The sequence below is a fragment of the Salvia splendens genome, chromosome 13, assembly GCF_004379255.2.
Source record: "Salvia splendens isolate huo1 chromosome 13, SspV2, whole genome shotgun sequence".
Lineage (NCBI taxonomy): Eukaryota > Viridiplantae > Streptophyta > Magnoliopsida > Lamiales > Lamiaceae > Salvia > Salvia splendens.
In genome coordinates, this window is record NC_056044.1 from 9,658,506 (window position 1) to 9,676,930 (window position 18,425).

At 36.9% G+C, this 18,425-nt stretch overlaps 1 protein-coding gene across 4 annotated transcripts; it reads right to left on the reverse strand.

Moving 5' to 3' along the window:
* Positions 1–2,130: 2,130 nt before the first annotated feature.
* LOC121762086 (probable inactive histone-lysine N-methyltransferase SUVR2) lies at positions 2,131–16,402 on the reverse strand. Of its 4 annotated transcripts, none has more exons than XM_042157855.1 (10): positions 15,904–16,402; positions 15,409–15,647; positions 15,254–15,289; positions 14,257–14,869; positions 11,101–12,035; positions 10,740–11,005; positions 10,223–10,289; positions 10,093–10,143; positions 2,538–2,628; positions 2,131–2,461 (listed from the first exon to the last, which is right to left on the reverse strand). In XM_042157855.1, exons 2-10 carry the CDS (start codon positions 15,613–15,615, stop codon positions 2,439–2,441), a joined length of 2,289 nt encoding a protein of 762 aa, XP_042013789.1. In that variant the 5' UTR covers positions 15,616–15,647; positions 15,904–16,402; the 3' UTR covers positions 2,131–2,438. The 4 variants fall into 4 exon arrangements, 3 of the variants coding, with proteins under 3 accessions (XP_042013789.1, XP_042013787.1, XP_042013786.1); XM_042157853.1 differs by having other exon boundaries at positions 15,409–15,643; positions 15,813–16,402; XM_042157852.1 differs by having other exon boundaries at positions 15,813–16,402.
* Positions 16,403–18,425: the final 2,023 nt, after the last annotated feature.

Genomic DNA, 18,425 nt, shown 5'->3' on the forward strand with positions numbered 1-18,425 from the left:
AATCATATGAGAAATGATATATGTAGCATCATTTTTGTTTGATGAACGTTTAGCGTTATTCGTTTCAATTTATATATTTAGTTTGATTCTAATACATTAAAAAATGTTATTTAAATTTTAATTTCACAAAATTCATAAAAATCAAGGCTCGATTTGGTCGTTTTCTCTATAATTTTAAATAAATTAATTAAATAACAAATCGAGCTTTGATTTTTATGAATTTTTTGAAATTAAAAATGTCAATAACATTTTTTAATGTATTAGAATCAAACTAAATACTTCTTCCGTCCCATAAAAATATATGCACTTTCCATTTTTTGTCCGTCCCACAACAATATGTGCATTCGATTCTTGAAAAATTATATCAATTTAATAATGTAGGTCTTACTATCTACTAACACTACTTTAACTACCATTCTCCCTCTCTCTCTTACTTTATCATACCATTTTCTCTCTCTCTCTTACTTTACCAATTTCGTCTTAATTCACGTGTCATACCCATTGCCTATATTTTTATGGGACTGAGCGAATATATAAATCAAAATGAACAACGCTAAATGTGCGTCAAACGAGAGTGAAGCTCACATAAGATATATAGCATATCATTGTTGTATGAAATATATACTGTAAAATGCAATATTATGCTTAATGTCCTTTAGTTTTAATTAGTTGTATCCATAAACTATAACAACAAATGCCGATCCGTAAGCGTAGATCAATAGTGAATGGTCACTCAGACTCAGTAGTTCTGATGTTGCTAGTTTAGGATAATAGAAGGTATATTACTGATGTATATTACGATAGTATTACTACTATTAGGTGGCATTCGGCTTTCAAGATAAAATAATATAGATTGAGTTATGATATTATTTTAGTCATAGGGGATTAGGTATGACTAATTATCCCATGATTATCGGTCTAGGATTGAGTTGTAGGGATGAATCTCATGAACCAAACACACTACAAATTTAATCTCGAATACAATCTTGCAAACCGAACGCCCCCTTAGAAGATCGCTACTAATGTAGGATCAAAAATGGTCATTGTATAACTACTAAATTGAATACGAGACTACTGAAGTTTTATTTCGCTTGTACGAATTTTGCTACTTACGGAATAGTTAATTATGACGATTATGTTCTTCTATAAATTGCTAGCCAAAAGTCATTCTTTACGCAACTGAGTATTATATTTTCAGTCGTTAGGCCATCCACGTCCTATCTCAATACCGTCTCATCCTTTAATTATTCATGGGCCCCACAGCACTTTTTACCCCATCTCTTAACTAAGAAACCGCACATGCAACCCTTCATCTTTTAACCATCTCATCCCTTAACTATTCATTCAATTTCATTTTTTTTCTATTTCCAACAAATTCAATTAATAAAAACACACTTCATTAAATAAAAGGAAATTACAATTTAAAATCCTAAAAAAAACAAAAAAAAACACATAATTAAAATCTTAAAAAATAAATAAAAAAGACATAATTTAAAATACTAGAAATTAAAAATTGCACACTTATATGGGTGAAATTGGAGAGGAAAGAGAGATGATATGATAGTGATGAGAAGAAAAAAAGATGAGACATAGTGTGTTTGTGTGTAAAATGAAAGAGGTAATGTGAGTATTTATAGAATAAAAAAACAAAAAAAAAATAAATTCAAACGGTAATATTACCGTTTTAAAATTTTTAATTTTTAATTTTTTTCGAAAAATCGATTTAAAAAATATTTATTGCGTCAGCATGACGATGCCCACTCGCGGGCCGGCGAGTGGGCGTCACGCCTCGCGCCAGAGCTCGCCAGCTTCATCGAGGCGGAGGGACACGCGAAGCGACGGGAGGGCTGCATCACTATCTCGATGCCTCGGTGAGACGAGCCCGCATCAAGATGGCGATGCAGATGCTCTTAATTTCATAGTAATTCCATGTATAATCTAGTGGTATATCAGTTTTGATGAATATCTGAAGGAAATAGATTATTCTAAGTTTATGCATGATAATTGTGTTTACATGAAGAATCCGAGAAATATGATGTTTCTCATCTCCTTATACATGGTGATGACATATTGATTACCAACAAGAGTCGCTGTGAGATTGAGATTCTAAAATCTAATCTACAAGAAAGGTTTGAGATAAATGCTATAGAAAATGCATGAAATCAACTAATGGTAATGAATGAAAAACATCTGGGATCAATGCCAAATCAGTTCGGCTACAAACACATTTACTCAGACGAATTATCATTTCCCCAACATCTAAATTCCTCATACATACATTACACAACATAAAAAAATAATGAAAAACAACTCAAATTGCCCAGTCTAAGTTCAGCTGGGTCAATGCCTATTGTAAAGATGAAGAACCCTAGCTATGTCAACCAATCAATGTTGCAAGGGCTAAATTTTGGAAGTAGAGTGCACCACAGCCACTCTGGTCATCTCCTACCTGCTCTAGATCCTAAAATAGAAAAGTCAGTGATTAGGCACATCAACGGTATTTAACTAAAATGCTTGCTCGTGCTTATTATACTTACTAGAACGTTTGTTACGGCAGAACTCGCTACCACATTGACAACAGAACGCCTTAATAGGGTGCTCGTGGTCATCAAAATCAATTCCATAATCCTGCAAGCAATATTACTTATAAGCAAAATGTATTCTTAAATCGTATATCATCCAGAGCATGACAATAGTAGTGTTCCAGATTACTTTCTAGGTGCAATTTCAACAAATTTATAACATCGGAGCATTAAGCATACATACAAACTTACTGTACATAAGAACAATTAGAAAAACTGTTTAGGAAGAATTATGAGAAGGATTGCCTCCTCTAAGGAAATAGATTAGGATACCCATCAGGGTCCTTTATCACCTTATGATGAGCCAAGATTGGCTCCAGTTTTTTTAACAATTGGCGGATGCCTATTCATCAACATAAAGCCTATTCATCAACATAAAGCCTTCTCAGCCTACTAGGTTGCCTATGTAATGTCATTTTCTTCAAGATTCATGCATAATGTAATAGTACGTTATTTTTTTCAAAATGAAACTTTATGAACTTAAAATAGCTTGAGCCAACTTAATATGTCTTTACAAAGAAATGCACACCCAGGCTCAACCTATTTTTATCCATAGTTTTCCCAATACCCTCCACCCTTCAATAGAGGTGATGCAAACCCCCAAGTCTTTGGTGTTGATCACCACACCAACTCCAAGGGTCATGGATAGATTGGGGCCCAAGGGCGAAGGGCGGGAGTACATCGCATCTCCTGGACGTTATTGGTGAGCAATTCACCTCATATACGTTCACAATTTTTTACTTGTGTGTTATAAGCTTTGTAGGTATCTACGGACGTGGACGTGGACGTGGACGTGATTTGATGACAAATCATTCCAAAGAAGGAGAGGATGATGCGAACCTGGGTACTCAATGTCGTGTGCAACGACGCCCTCGATGTCCTTGGATTGTTGGGGGGGCAAAGACAAAGGGGAGATGCAGGGAGCATAGAGGTGTCCAGGAGCCACCTGGCAGGGTAGCTCGAGGGAGGCCTAACCACTTGACAGGGTGAAGCGCCCTAAGGTCGGACAAGAGACCAGACTAGGCTACCCGGACGGGTAGCAAAAGGTGCAAACTCACCCGGCTGGGGAGGTCCGTGGGTACTCTAGGAGCATGCATCCGACCGGGTGAACTTGGCCAAGTTGGCCATCCACCCGGATAGGCCATGCTGGGTTCGAATTTTAGCTTGTTTTAGCCCAATTTTGGGGTGTTTTATGTTATTTCTCCGTTCAAGTATAATAGGCTTTTATGCCTTCATTCGTTGGGAGCTAAGTTTTTGGTGAATGTTAACCCTCGTTGAGATTTATCTCCTTTGTGAGAATCTATCAAATTCCTTCATTGAAGATTGTTTGCTTAATTTAGGATTAGTCAAGTAAATGTATGCATCTTTAGCTAAGCGTCACTAAATTTGTGGAGCCAATGTGGTGTTTGCCTTAGTGAAAGTTTCCTAGTATTGCTATTTTTATTTAAGTGGAGGTTCTAAGGTCCTAAGGAAGATTCCCACCACTCACACCTTCTTCCTCCCATTTCCCTTCAATGGTCGCCCTTTTTGGTTTAATTTTTGTAGATTACCTATCCTTTGTTTATTTGTTGGCATTTACAAGGGGCAAGTCTTGGGTAAAAGCTTTAGATGAGTCCTCATGAAGAATCATATCAAAGGTGGACACAAAACTTAACTTTATATAACTACAGATAAAAAAAAGAAAGTCCAATTTTAATCCTAAACATATGGTCATGTATGATTTTGGTAAAGAACAATATGTTCGCTATAAATGAGTCCTAAACAATATGAATCAGTCCACTTTTTTGACAAAAATTGAAGGGACGGTCAAAATGTAATGGCCAAAGCATTTTTTTACCAAATTAATAACTTAAAAACTATTTTATCAATTAATCAGCAGGAATGTCGATTGTTGTGTGTAAGAAGTGAGTCCACACTCAGCTCTAAACATGAAGAATTAAAGGATAAAAGAGAGAATCAGAAACTAGCCGTTAGAGTTAGTTATTCTGTTAGGGAATGAGCTGTCATTGCTCAAGTTCTTGACTCTTGGCTCCAATTCGGTTAGGAGCAGTTACCATTTTGTTTCAACTACTTAAACAGTAGTTTTGCTTGTATCTTGTAGTTAGCAATCAATCAATAAAGAGAATTCCCTTTTCTCCAAGAAACTACTCTCTCTTCATCAAATTTAGTGTGTGCTCTGTGTGTGTGTTCATACGTGTGTGAATTCCTAAAGAGTGTGTTAGCCTTGTGTGCTGAGTTAACAAGTGGTGACATCCGGTGGGAAATTGAGGCTGGTTTGCAGAAGTTTCAAACGGTTTCAAAGATGGCAGCAAGGCTAGATGCAGAGAAATTCACAGGCAAGAATGATTATGGCATGTGGAAGATAAAGATAAAGGCAGTTCTGATCGAGCAAGGCTTGGCAGTAGTTCTTGCTCCTCCGAGTGAGAAAGGGAAAGCTCCAGTTCTTGATGAGTTGCAGCTCAAAGCTCATAGTGCAGTCATCTTGTGCTTGGGAGACAAAGTTCTGAGAGATGTGCAAGAGACCAAGACAGCAATGGAAATTCTGGAGAAATTGAATGAAGTCTATTTGGCTAAGTCTCTAGCAAATAGACTCAGTGTTGTGAAAATCGCGCTTGGGGCGCGCTTGGGGCGTGGGGCGGTCAGGGCGCGGCTGTAGTCGCCCCAGCCACCCTGGGCAGAACGATATTCATGGGGGGGGCTGGGGCGCGACTGGGGCGGGCTGGGGCGAGCCGGGGCGGTTGGGGCGGCTGAGGCGACGGTGGAGCGACGAAATTTCTGTGTAAAGAGAGAGGAAGAGAGAGGAAGCTGATCCTTTCTTTTTATTAATATTTTAATACAATGAAACTTCATTTGATAAAACCTAGTCACACGCCACCGCCTCTTTTTACCACCACTCGTTCAGCTTTTACTTTTCCACTATTCTATAATATTAATTTATTATTACTACCAACTTTTCAACTTTCCTCAAAATAAATTAATTATAAAATTCATTTTAATTATCAAAACAACTAAATAGACTATAATTCCTTTAATAATTATTTTTTAGCCAATATAAACATTGAAATTTAAATTTTTTTCTTCCTATTATGTAAGTATAATTATTTATATATTAGTGAATTATATTTAATCATTATTATTACTAATATATAAATAATAAATAATTTTGCGCCCCGATTCGTGGGTCCCTCGCCCCAGCGCCCCATCGCCCCGCGACCCGGGGTCCAGCCTCAGCGCCCCGGACCGACCCGCGACCCTAACAACACTGAATAGACTTTACCTGAAGAAGAGGCTCTACTCCTAAAGTTTTGCTAATGACAGATCCATCATAGAGCAGCTGGAGGAGTTCAACAAGATTATTGATGATCCTGGTTCTGTGGATGTCAAGATTTATGATGAAGATAAGGCTATCTTGACACTCAATGCCTTGCCTAGCTCCTATGATCAACTGAGTGACGCCATCATCTATGGCAGAGATAAGCCTATCACCTACACAGAGGTTTATTCAGCTCTGATGGCTAAAGAGCTCCAGCAAAGGGTCTGATCTACAAGCTCCAAAGGCTCTAAATGTGAAGAAATTCAAGAAGCCTAAATTCAAGAAGAAGTATGAAGAAAGTTCTAAGGCATACAGCTCTTATACCTCAAAGGAAATCAGATCATGCCACTGGTACAAGAGGCCTAGGCATCTAAAGAAAGATTGCTTTGCATGGAAGAGGAAGCAAGCCTTTGAGGGCAAAGGGCAGAACACCTCTGATTGTGTAGAGGGTGTTGATCCACCAGCCCAGCTTCTGAATATGTTAGAAAGTGGAGTCAGTCAGTGATGGATCATGGACTATGGGTGCAGTTTTCACATGTGCACCAATAGGAGCTGGTTCCATGATTTCAAGGAGACAGATGGAACAGTTCTCCAAGGAAATAATCACATCTGCAAGATCAGAGGTGTTGGGAAGGTGAAGCTGAGACTCCAAGATGGTTCTATCAAGATTTTGACAGAAGTGAGATTCATTCGTGAAGTTAAGAGGAATCTGAACTCCTAGGGAATGTTGGAACATAAGGGTTTCAATATATTGATGAGTCAGGGAAAGATTCTTGTGCAATCAAGGAATCAAGTGGTGATGGATGCTGAAAAAGAGCATACACTCTACTACCTAACTGCTGAAGCTGTTGATGGAGAAAGCTACTCCATATCTACTGAAAATTTGAAGCTATGGCACATGAGATTGGGCCATCCAGCTGAGGGCATGAAAGAATTGGTGAAAAAGGGATTGATCCAGCAGCAAGTTGGATCCTACAGGTATACACTCACCTAGGGGCCTCTTGATTACATCCATAGTGATCTTTGGGGACCCTCCCCAGTAAATTCTGTTGGTGGAGGAAGGTACTACTTGTCTATTATTGATGATTACACTAGGAAGTTATGGGTGTATATTTTGAGAGATAAGTCAAAGACTTTCTCTAAGTTCAAAATGTGGTGTAAGGAGGTGGAGTTAGAGAAAGGAAGAAATGCGAAATGCCTTAGTCCTTTGCAACCCTCAACAAAATGGGGTTGCAGAGAGGATGAACAGAACAATACTTGAGAGGTGAGATGCACTTCTAAGTTCTGGTATGAGCAGCAAGTTCTGGGGAGAGGCAAAAGGCAGTACTGCCTACCTAATCAATAAGTGCCCTGCTACAGCTCTGAAGTCAGAAACTCCAGATTACATGTGGTATGGAGCTCATAGTGATTATTCAAAGTACAAGGTGTTTGGGTGTGCAGCATATGCACATGCTAGACAAAGTAAGCTTCAAGCTAGGGCTCTGAAATGTATAATGCTTGGCTATCAGAAGGGTGTGAAGGGGTATAGCCTCTGGTGCATTGAGCTTGGGAAGCAGAAGGTGATCATTAGTAGGGATGGGATGCGGTGTTCACTACGACTCAAATGCACTCAAATGCCTTATCTGAGAAAAGATGCAATTTCTGATGAAGTAGACAATTGACTTCTTTAAAGTGGAGTCAGGTGCTATGAGCCAAGGTGAAGGTGGAGTTAGTGACTCAAGAGAGTGAGTTAGAGGCTGAGAATGAGAGTGCTTCTAGTCAAGGTGGAGGCATATCAGAGGCTACAGATACCAGAGAATATCAAATTGGCAGTTATAGAGGTAGAAGAAATGTAAGACCTCTTGAGAAGTTCTCTGATGTGGTCTACTATGCTCTATGTGCTGCTGAAAATATTGAGCTCACTAATCCTCTCACTTATAAAGAAGCTATGAGAAGTAAAGACAGAGAAAGGTGGATAGAAGCTCTGAATGAAGAAATTGAGTCTTTACTCAAGAATAAAACCTGGATTTTGGTAGATAAATCTATCTGAAATCAGATGGGAAGGAAAGGAGATTAGTAAGCTGCAAATGGGTGTTTAAGAAGAAGGTTGAAACTACTGACAAAGACAGAATTAAGTTCAAAGCTCGTTTGGTAGCTAGAGGCTTTACACAGCAAGAAGGTGTGGACTTCAATGAGGTGTTTGCTCCTGTTGTGAAGCACACTTCTATCATAATTTTGCTTGTTGTGGTGAATCAATTGGATTGGGAATTACAACAGCTTGAAGTCAAGACTGCTTTTGTCAATGGTGATCTTGAGGAAATAATTTTCATGGATCAATGAGGGTTATGTGAAGATTGGGGATGAAAGCAAAGTCTGCTTGCTGAAAAAGAGCCTTTATGGACTAAAGCAAAGTCCTAGGCAGTGGAGCAGGAAATTTGACGAGCAGATGATGAAGATTGGTTTCCTAAGATCTAAGTTTGATGATTGCATTTACATAAAGAAGAAAGGCAACACTCCAGTAGCCTATCTGTTGCTTTATGTAGCCTAAGATCTAAGTTTGATGATTGCATTTACATAAAAATTTACATAAAGAAGGAAGGCAACACTCCAGTAGCCTATCTGTTGCTTTATGTAGATGATATGCTCCTTGCTGGACCATCTATGGCTGAGATACAGAAAGTCAAATTTGATTTGAAATCTAGTTTTGAAATGAAGGATCTGGGTGAAGCAAAGAAGATCCTTGGAATTAACATTCAAAGAGACAGAAGTTGTAAGAAGTAGTGGCTATTTCAGTTTGATTATATTGAGAAAGTTCTGAAAAGGTTCAATATGGATAATGCTAAGGCTGCTACAACACCTCTATCACAGAGTTTTAAACTATCTAAGGAGCAGGCTCCTAAATCTAAGCAAGAGGGACGGGAGATGGGGTCTATACCGTATGCTAGTGTGGTTGGGAGTATAATGTACACTATGATTTGTACAAGGCCAGTCCTGACCCATGCTATTTCAGTTACTAGCAGATACATGGCTGATCCTTGGGAAAGAGCATTGGAATGCTCTTAAGTGGATTCTGAGGTACATAAAGAACACTAGTAGCTGGGCTATTGTGTTCAATGGCTGTGATAAGGAGGGTGAGGAAGTAGTGGTGGGCTACTGTGATGCAGATTATGCTACTAATCTGGATAATAGAAAGTCTCAAACTGGCTATTTGTTCACTATGTTTGGAACAATGGTTAGTTGGAAGTCAGGAGTGTTGTTGCCTTGTCAACAACAGAGGCAAAATATATGGCACTAACATCAGTTGCAAGAAAGCTTTTGGATTCAGGGTGTTATTTCAGATTTTGGTTTTGTTCAGAAGACGATGGTTGTCTATTCTGACAGTAGTGTGCTTAGCTAGACATCAGTATTTTCATGAGAGGAGTAAGCACATAGATGTGAGACTACATTTTATCAGAGATGAGATTGAGAAGGGTGAAGGTGATCAAGATTGACACCTTGCACAATCCAACTGACATGCTCACTAAGTCTCTAGGAAGAGACAAGTTTGATCATTGCAAGGAGCTGATCAAAGTTTGCTGCAAGAACAGAGATGTGTACTCAGGTGGAGAATTGTAAGAAGTGAGTCCACACTCAGCTCTAAACATGAAGAATTAAAGGATAAAAAAGAGAATCAGAAACTAGCCATTAGATTTAGAGTTAGTTATTCTGTTAAGGAATGAGCTGTCATTGCTCAAGTTTTTTATTCTTGGCTCCAATTCGGTTAGGAGCCATTACCATTTTGTTTCAACTACTTAAAAAGTAGTTTTGCTTGTATCTTGTAGTTAGCAATCAATCAATAAAGAGAATTCAATAAAGAGAATTCCCTTTTCTCCAAGAAACTACTCTCTTCATCAAATTTAGTGTGTGCTCTGTGTGTGTGTGTTCATACCGAGTGTGTGTGAATTCCTAAAGAGTGTGTGAGCCTTGTGTGCTGAGTTAACATTGTGGGTAACACAACCTCATTGTAATACATTTAACACAAGCTACGCAAACTATCTATACACGTAAATAACAGACCACAAATTTATTACCTTCATATTATGTCATTTCATGATAACAAATTTCATTCCTCTGGATCAATCAACATAACAATTGTTGCCACTATTACATGGCATTTTCAAAATATGAATCTTAAGAATCAATGCAAGCAAATTCAAAGATAAGTTTAAATCAACTTACCCAAGTGAGTTCTTCCATGGCTTTTACTTTTCTACTAGTGAAGAAGGCAAGCTGAAGAACATGATCCATTAGCTAGAGAAAAAATTTGAAACCAAGGTAGTTATCAGAAGAAGTGAATATGATTTCATACATGATAGTAGTGATGATCGGAAGTCTCCACTTCAACAGGTATCTCCACTAAGTTCGAGTCATAACACCTATAATGTACATGAAAATCAGATAAAGAATGATAAGTATATCTATAGCTCGTGTCATTGCATAATAACTTATGAACCTGTGAAAGAAAAATGATCTCCTTTGATTGGCCAGGTTTACTGGATGGATCAATACACCATTCTAAGAAGGGAACACACTAAGTAACTAAACGAAGTTTATTAAAGCAATGCATCATACAACAGCATAAGCAAACGATGGGAAACTAAGGATGTGTTGTAGACACTATGTTGTTTCGACCAAGTGTTGTACCCTTCAAAAAAAGGCAGAAAACTACTTTTTCTTGAGACTCTTGACAATGTATGAAACAGAAAACATCATGACAGATTCTAGTAAGCATATTATCACATCAGATACAACCATAGCGATAACTATCAATTTTCAGAAAAACAATATCATGCACCAAATGCATAGTTTGTTATAAATGAACTTACTTGTGATTAATAAACCGTGCTACATTTCCATAATAAGTAGCATCTAAGCAAAGCGCTTCTTCATCTTTTAGCACTCCTTCTGCACACCAATCAGCATCAAGAAGAACTGGATATGAATGTTTCTCCCCTTCAGGGCTACTCAAAACACGTTCGAATAGTTCTGCATTTGTTAAAACTTCTCCAACGTATTCGCAGACAAAGGCACCCTTTGGCAGGTCCTCCAGTGTGCGTAAACCCCAGCCTTTTCCTTCAGGAGTCATAAACACCTAGTACACATATTAAGGACATTAAGAGATTGTATATTACCAACTTTAGAAAATTAAGTACAAGAGATTGCAGATATCAACTATGATATAATTACCTGTAATTTGCGACTAATTCCTCTCTGCACTACTCGATTTCCACACTGTATATTACAGCCACATTTGATCCAACATTCTTTAACAAAATTCCTTACTAAATGCCCCTTGCAAGGTTCAATACTATCCTCGTGTTTTGATCTTTCCAGTGGACATTGGTGACAGAAAAATTGACAATGTTTCTTTGGATCAAGATTCATGGAAATACACTCATTAAGAAGTTCTTCCTTGACAAGGCCATCCGCCGTGTAAGCAAACTCGCCTCCACTTTCATATGAGCATGCACAAGGTAAGGATAAGGATAGACAATCACCAGAACAGGTAGAACAACAACTATTGTCTCCAATACGAGCCAAACAGAAATTTGTATATGCATTTTGGTATATTGCATTTTGGCGAATGTAGCAGAAAGAAGGAGGACGCTCATCATTGACTTCATTCACTAATGCAATAGGAAACTTTTCTTGTCCCTTGGAAATATCAACAAAATCATGGATTGGCTTGATAGTCTGACCAGTCAGCTGGGGTTGTTGAACAGCTTCCAATCTCAGACCATTTATTTCTTCAGGACAATTGCCTTGGTTTTCTCTGTTTACCACAATATTATCTTTGGTGTCCAATTTGTTCAGTTGTGGCCTACCATTCCTGCCATTTAAAGGTGGAGAAAGTACCTTAGATTTTGGCTTAGGGACATCGGCACCAGATCTAGAACCAACCATTCCATTCAAAGAACTGATGACCAAGGCCACGGCACCTCTAACAACTGCAGCTGATGATTTAGCTGTGTCACCAATTACTGATTGCCTATTTAAATCTGTTCCCAACTTGCCACTGTTTCTTGATTCACACAAAACCATAGTGACATCAGCTGTACTTCTTTCCCTGACATATTTTAGTGATGTTGGTTTTATAATAGAATCTCCTCCATGTGATATATCTGCAATTTATGTACTAGAATATAAGAATCATAAAAAAATCAGAGAAATAGAGCAGCTCTAGTAGAGATAATAGTAATAATCGTCTACCTAGTACTTTTTTTAAAAAAATTTCTTTTTAAATGAAGAGGATCAGCAATGGTTCCTCATCTACCAATGTGATGACTCGAACACCCGACCTATTGGCTACCTAGAAGTACTATTTAGTGAGCCAATGCTCCCTTTGAGTTAGTAATTCTAATGTTTGGGCTCTTGTATCACTACACATCAAAACTTAAATTCTATGTTTTGTTACTTTTATTGATTAATAATCACGTATGAAAAGGTCATATATATGATGAATAATTGTTACTCCCTCCGTCCCACCGAAGATGACCACTTTCCATTTTGGTTTGTCCCAACCAAGATGACTCACTACTAAAAATGGAAACACTTATTCCATCTCTATTACTTTATTCTCTCCACTAACACACAAAATAAACTTGCATAAAATCCAGCGCTTAAGGAAGGGGTCATCTTCCTTGGGATGGAGGGAAGAAAAGTTAATTGCATTCCTGCCTTTTGAACCAAGGTTCATAGAAAGTTTAGTGTTTGAGAGGTGATAATGTTAGAGATATCAAATGTTGTTTATGGCATATAGCGATCGACCAAAAAATCACCACAAGGGTTATGGTGGCTAGCATGAAGCGATATGATGGTTGATTAATAATAATATAAAAAAATACATATAAAAAAGAATAAGAAATATAATATGCAAAAATCTAGAAAATAATAGAAACATAATATCTCAAATCTTAGAACAATAATTAAAACATAAAGTCATAAACCATTACATAATATGTCTAAAAAAACGTAAAGTCATGAGCCCAATATATATTATGTCTAAATTTGAATCCTCCATGGAACTCAATCCACATCAACCTCAAAAAAAATCTTCTCCAACAGACATAATTGCAATTGCTCTATGTAACTCTATATCCTATAACATCAAAGAATGAAGACAAATATTTAATAAAAAACTTAAATTTTTCGTTGGAGCAGTGGGTTGCTAGTGCAGTAATGGGTCAACAAAGATGTGGAATGGAGAGAATGGAGGTGCGCACTACAGTTTGCTCAGCGGGAATCGCAATTGCTAACCTGAACCCTAACTCAATTGGGTAAATGTGTGGGTTATTAGGTGAATGGGTCGGCTTGGTAGATTAATGGGTTGGGCAAGCCCTACTTAGGTGCCATGGTGTCACACCTATGAAGGCTGCCATAACTGCCACGACAAACAGTCATGCATGCCACAACGTGGCGATGGTGTTTAGCCAAAAAACCGCAACCGCCATGGCTGATATTTGACAACATTGAAGATATTCAGCTCAAATATTTCAAATTTTATGATGAAGGATGGAGTTCTTCATCAAACATAACATATTTGAGACATCGAATCAAAACAATGCTGCTATATTAGAAAATAGACATCATGAAATTGCCTGAGCTTTCGCTTTGTTCAAAATGCTTGCCTACAAGTTACAAAACTTTATCCTAAATGTGTGAGTTGGATAGTTTGGTCTACTAGAGTGCATATAGGGTATAGCCATATAGGTCATAATACCCTAGTTAATGGGTGCCTTACATTAGTTGATTCTATTACTAAGGTGCAGATAGGGACTAGGTATTATTGTCCTAGTTAATTGGTACCTTACATCCGTTGATGTCAACTTTTGGAACAATTTTCTTCTATGTAGCTTCTTGTCCGCTATTCATGAGTTTCTTATACATGCCATTTTTTCCACAAATTGCTCATTTCGCACATTCCCCAAACTTTTGTTAAACCTTATATTCTGCAAACCTACTCTTGGTGCCCAATCTTTAGTTCATGCGATTGCACGGCTGTTCCTATCCTAAACACCACTACTCATGTCCTAGATGAGCCAATTTAGTTGTCATCATATTCAAACTCGAGTAACGATCTTCCAGTTTCTCAACCCATTGAAACTCCGAAAGCAATCATAAAAAATAGATGGACTTCCGAGGGAGCAAAAGAACGTGAGATTTCATGAAACATACTCTAAAGGAAATATCATAGAGAAAGACTTGAAGCAATGTTCCGCGCTATACATAATTAGAACCAAATGCCCGGCACATTTTAACAAGATCCCATATTATACATCCTAAACTATCACAACACTAACAAAAAATGTCCAAAAATTTAATTTTCGGTAACGAAAAGCTTACGTGGCTCGTCATCAGTGATTGGCGCATCTTTAGTCTTAAATATAGCATCATTTCCGATTTTGTCCTTTTCAAGTGACCACACGGTGTCTGGCACATTAGGCTCTGATTGTTGTATAGCATGTGATGAACTCTTAGAGACTGTCTTTTTCCTTTTCCTCGATGGAGTTTGAAGAGATGCAGCTCCTGCACCTCTATCTCTCAGTCTCATTGGATGAGAAGGTATTCTTGGTGCATTTGTTTGTCCGACACTTTTTTTACTCCCATTGATGCTACTGGGATGGTTGGGATCACCATTCTCATTAACCAAAGAGTTAGAAGAACTAGGCTGCTTTCCTTTACTTTGACCAAATGACTGGGACGTGACAACTAATGGCGTAACCATTTTTCTTTTAGCATAGTTTTGGGGTGACTCCTCCATGCCTCGTGTACCATTCAGTTTGATGCACTGCATTTCAGATAGTTTATCTGGCTCTTTAGGACGAAAAGGAGACATGCTTGTATTAGAAGTACTTGAGGAGGAAGTTTGATGACTTAGATGTCCATGTTTCAATATTTTCATTGGCCGTTCAGGTTCTTCAGCTTCCCGAGCTTCTTTCTCCAAATGGTCTTGTGCCTATCAGGAGAATTGAGCCATTGCATAATGTCAACTATAAGATTTATAAACTATTAGCACTCAAATAATATCTGGGGAATTTGGTTTGGTGACGGAATAGATAAGGTTTGATAGAGTTGGAGGATGATTAAATCATCTACTCAACTTAGAGGCCACAAATAATCATCCAAATAGATTATTAGAGGGCAGGCCGAGTTATCCAACATGGGTCAAATCATGAAAATTACACATTTGATTAAGCTGGATTATTTCATCAATCATGCCTTAGCACTCAAATAAAACGCCTCCTATTCTATAGTTGGATAAGTATAGAGGAAAAGGAAATCGATTAAAACTGAAACTCTCATTAGTAGATTTGCTGACTAATCATGGAGTATAACATACTCCATTATCCGCATTCTTCTTTGGCTGCTCTTCCACCTGAAAGATAAAACTCTATGAATTAGTAATTTTCAGTTTGATCCCAATCAATGGAGTATGAGCTGGAAAACCATGCAAAATAAGAGAGGGCTTCCATGTTTTCAGCCCACAGCACTTACTTCTCTCTCATCTTTAACAAGTATAGCATCTGCAAGGGCTCTATAATTTCCCTCTTCAATAAGTGCCCAATTATTGTCATACAGTTTCACCAGTCTTTTCAGTACTGGCAAGACCTTCTCTTCCTTGATCCCAATAATATTCATAGCCTCAATGGCATTGGCAAATTTGATTTCTCGTTCCTTCTTCATTTTTGCTCCCTTCTCCATTTCAATGGATTTTTTATCACAGAAATTTCTACCTTGCAATAGGCATAAACAATTTCATTTTATCACCAATCATAACAATCAAGCAAATTAGCAATTGCATATACCTAAGCATTGCCCATTATCCTAATACCATGTAGTAGTACATTATAACTAAGCAACAGAATCACAGCATACCATACCAAACAATCCTGACTTACCACGAGTATGACAGGATCTTATCTTGCCATACACAACAGTTTGAGCCTGTAATAAAGCTATATAAACACCACATTAAGCCTGAGGTTGCACCTTATACTGTATAAGCATTCCACTGATTTAGTAATCAAGGGTGCAATCTAGACGTGTACATTGTCACACTTAAAGAGAGAACAGAGTTTTAAAGCGAAATGCCATTGTTCCTAATATAATTCCATGGTTTAATTCATGAATTGGAATTACTATGAAACAGTTCAGTGTAGAACAGTGTTGTTGTGAGTTAAGTGAGGGGCTGGATATAGCATTTTATGACGGGAAGGTGGATTTGAGGGAGGAGAGATGGCGGAGGGGGTCGAAATGAGGGAGGAGGCAGCGGCGTGGAGATTGTGTGACGGAGGAGGAGCGACGGCAGGTGGTGGTGGAACAGAGAAGAGGTGGCCCGGAAAAGAAGTAGGAGAAGCCGGCGGGTGGTGGTTGTAGCAGAGCGTTGAAGGGGAAAAGGAGGCGATGTAGTTGTCGCCGGAATTTGCGAGGGAGGAGGAAATTAGGGATTTGAGGGAGTGGAGATTTGGGGATGAGAAATGGCAGAGGAGAGAGGGTACCCAAACTATATGTTAATTGAATAAATGCAATTTAAAAACTGTAACTATTATTTACTGTATAGTATAAATGCTACTCCCTCCTCCCCGTCACGTAAAAATATATGCACTTTTTATTTTCATATGTTCCATAAAAATATGTACATTTCAATTTTGAAAAGTTATACTATCAATTTAATAATGTAGGTTCCACTATTCAATAACACTACTTTAACTATCATTCTCCTCATCTCTCTTACTTTATCAATTTTGTCATATTCATTGTCCATATTTTTATAAGACAGATAGAGTATTTAATAACTGAAACTTTTATTTTTCGCAGATAAATGCAATTTAATAGCTTAACTTTTATTATTTTCGCGCAATTATATAACTTATGTATACCCAGCTCGTTGAACGACTAGGTTCAAGTTTGGTCAAAATTTGATTATCCTACAAAGTTTGAAATCCGTTGATTAAATCACGAAGTTTCAATTTTTCTAGTTTGTCCCATGGGTCGAATTTTAGGTGGAATCTTGATGTGAATTTCAAGATGAATTGAGATTTAAATCACGAAAAAAATGTGTGTATAATCCAAAGTGTAATTACAAAGAGCTTGATCTCAAAGTTGGATTAAGATTTCAATATGTGTTTCAATGTAGAGATGCAAAGATTTCACCTAAAATTCGACCCATGGGATAAACTAAAAAAATTGAAATTTCGTGATTTAATTAGCAGATTTCGAACTTTGTGGACAAACCAGATTTTGACCAAACTTGGTGATTTAAAATTTGAATTCAGATAAGAATTTAGTTGTGTATATACAATTTGATAGGTAAAAGTCCATTCCTTCCATCTCAGCTAAGATGACACATTTTTCTTTTTGGTTTGTCACAACCAAGATGACACATTTCTATTTTTGATAACTTATAAAAGCAGACACAATTTAAGATTATAAAAGTAAAATAGCATAAATATTTGTATAGATATGAAAGCAAGTGAATTTAAAAGATGAGACAGTTTATGATTATAAATAAAAAAGCACAAACATTTGTATAAATTTGAAAGCAAGTGAATTTAAAAGATTTCTTACAATAAAGCTGAATTATCATTCTCATTTTTGCTATTTTGTTCGGTCCGCTAAAAATGTTGTGTTTCGCTTTTATTATAACTTGTAAATAAAACATATATTCTATCAACTTATTTTATTCAAATTTTTTATTATAAAAATAATATATAAAAATAAAATTCAAGTTCCACTTAACTTTTTTAATACACAAATAAAGTTTTATACTCCCTCCCACTTAAAAACATAAATTATTGAAAAAGCATACATAGATTTTTTAAAAAATTAAAAAATTCATAATTTTATAGAACAAATTGAAAAGGAAATAGTTCATATTTTAAGAAATGGACGAAGTATTATAGTGTTAATAAAAATTTAACACGTATACATTAAATAGAAATTGAAGGATTTATTTTTTACTATGTAGTACTATCAAAATTATTATGAAGTGCTAAACCGGTTGTCAAACAAATTCAAAAAATCTTTAGACAATAGTTTGCATCTAGGGATACTATCAGATATTTAGTCACTCCTACTTCTCCTACGATCCTACTTCTCCTACGAGTTTTATCAAAATTACTAAATTTAAATTTAAAGGACGATTTAGATTAGTATGTGAGTTTCGACCGAAATAGCATTAGCATTTATAAATTGAAGGATAAATAATCATTTAAATACTAAGTTTGGTTAAAATCTGGTCTACCAAAATTTGAAACCAAATAAGAATTTAATTGTGTATATAGAATTTGATATGTAAATATCATTTCATCCGTCTCAACTAAGATGACTTTGAAATCAGATTTGAAATCAGATTGTGTCGGCTTTTACAAGTTACCAAAAATAGAAATGTGTCATCTTGGTTGGGATAAACCAAAAAAGAAACTGTATCATCTTAGTTGAGTCGGAGGGAATCCAATGGATTATTATCTGATTTAAAATTCTATATACACAACTAAATTTTTATCTGATTT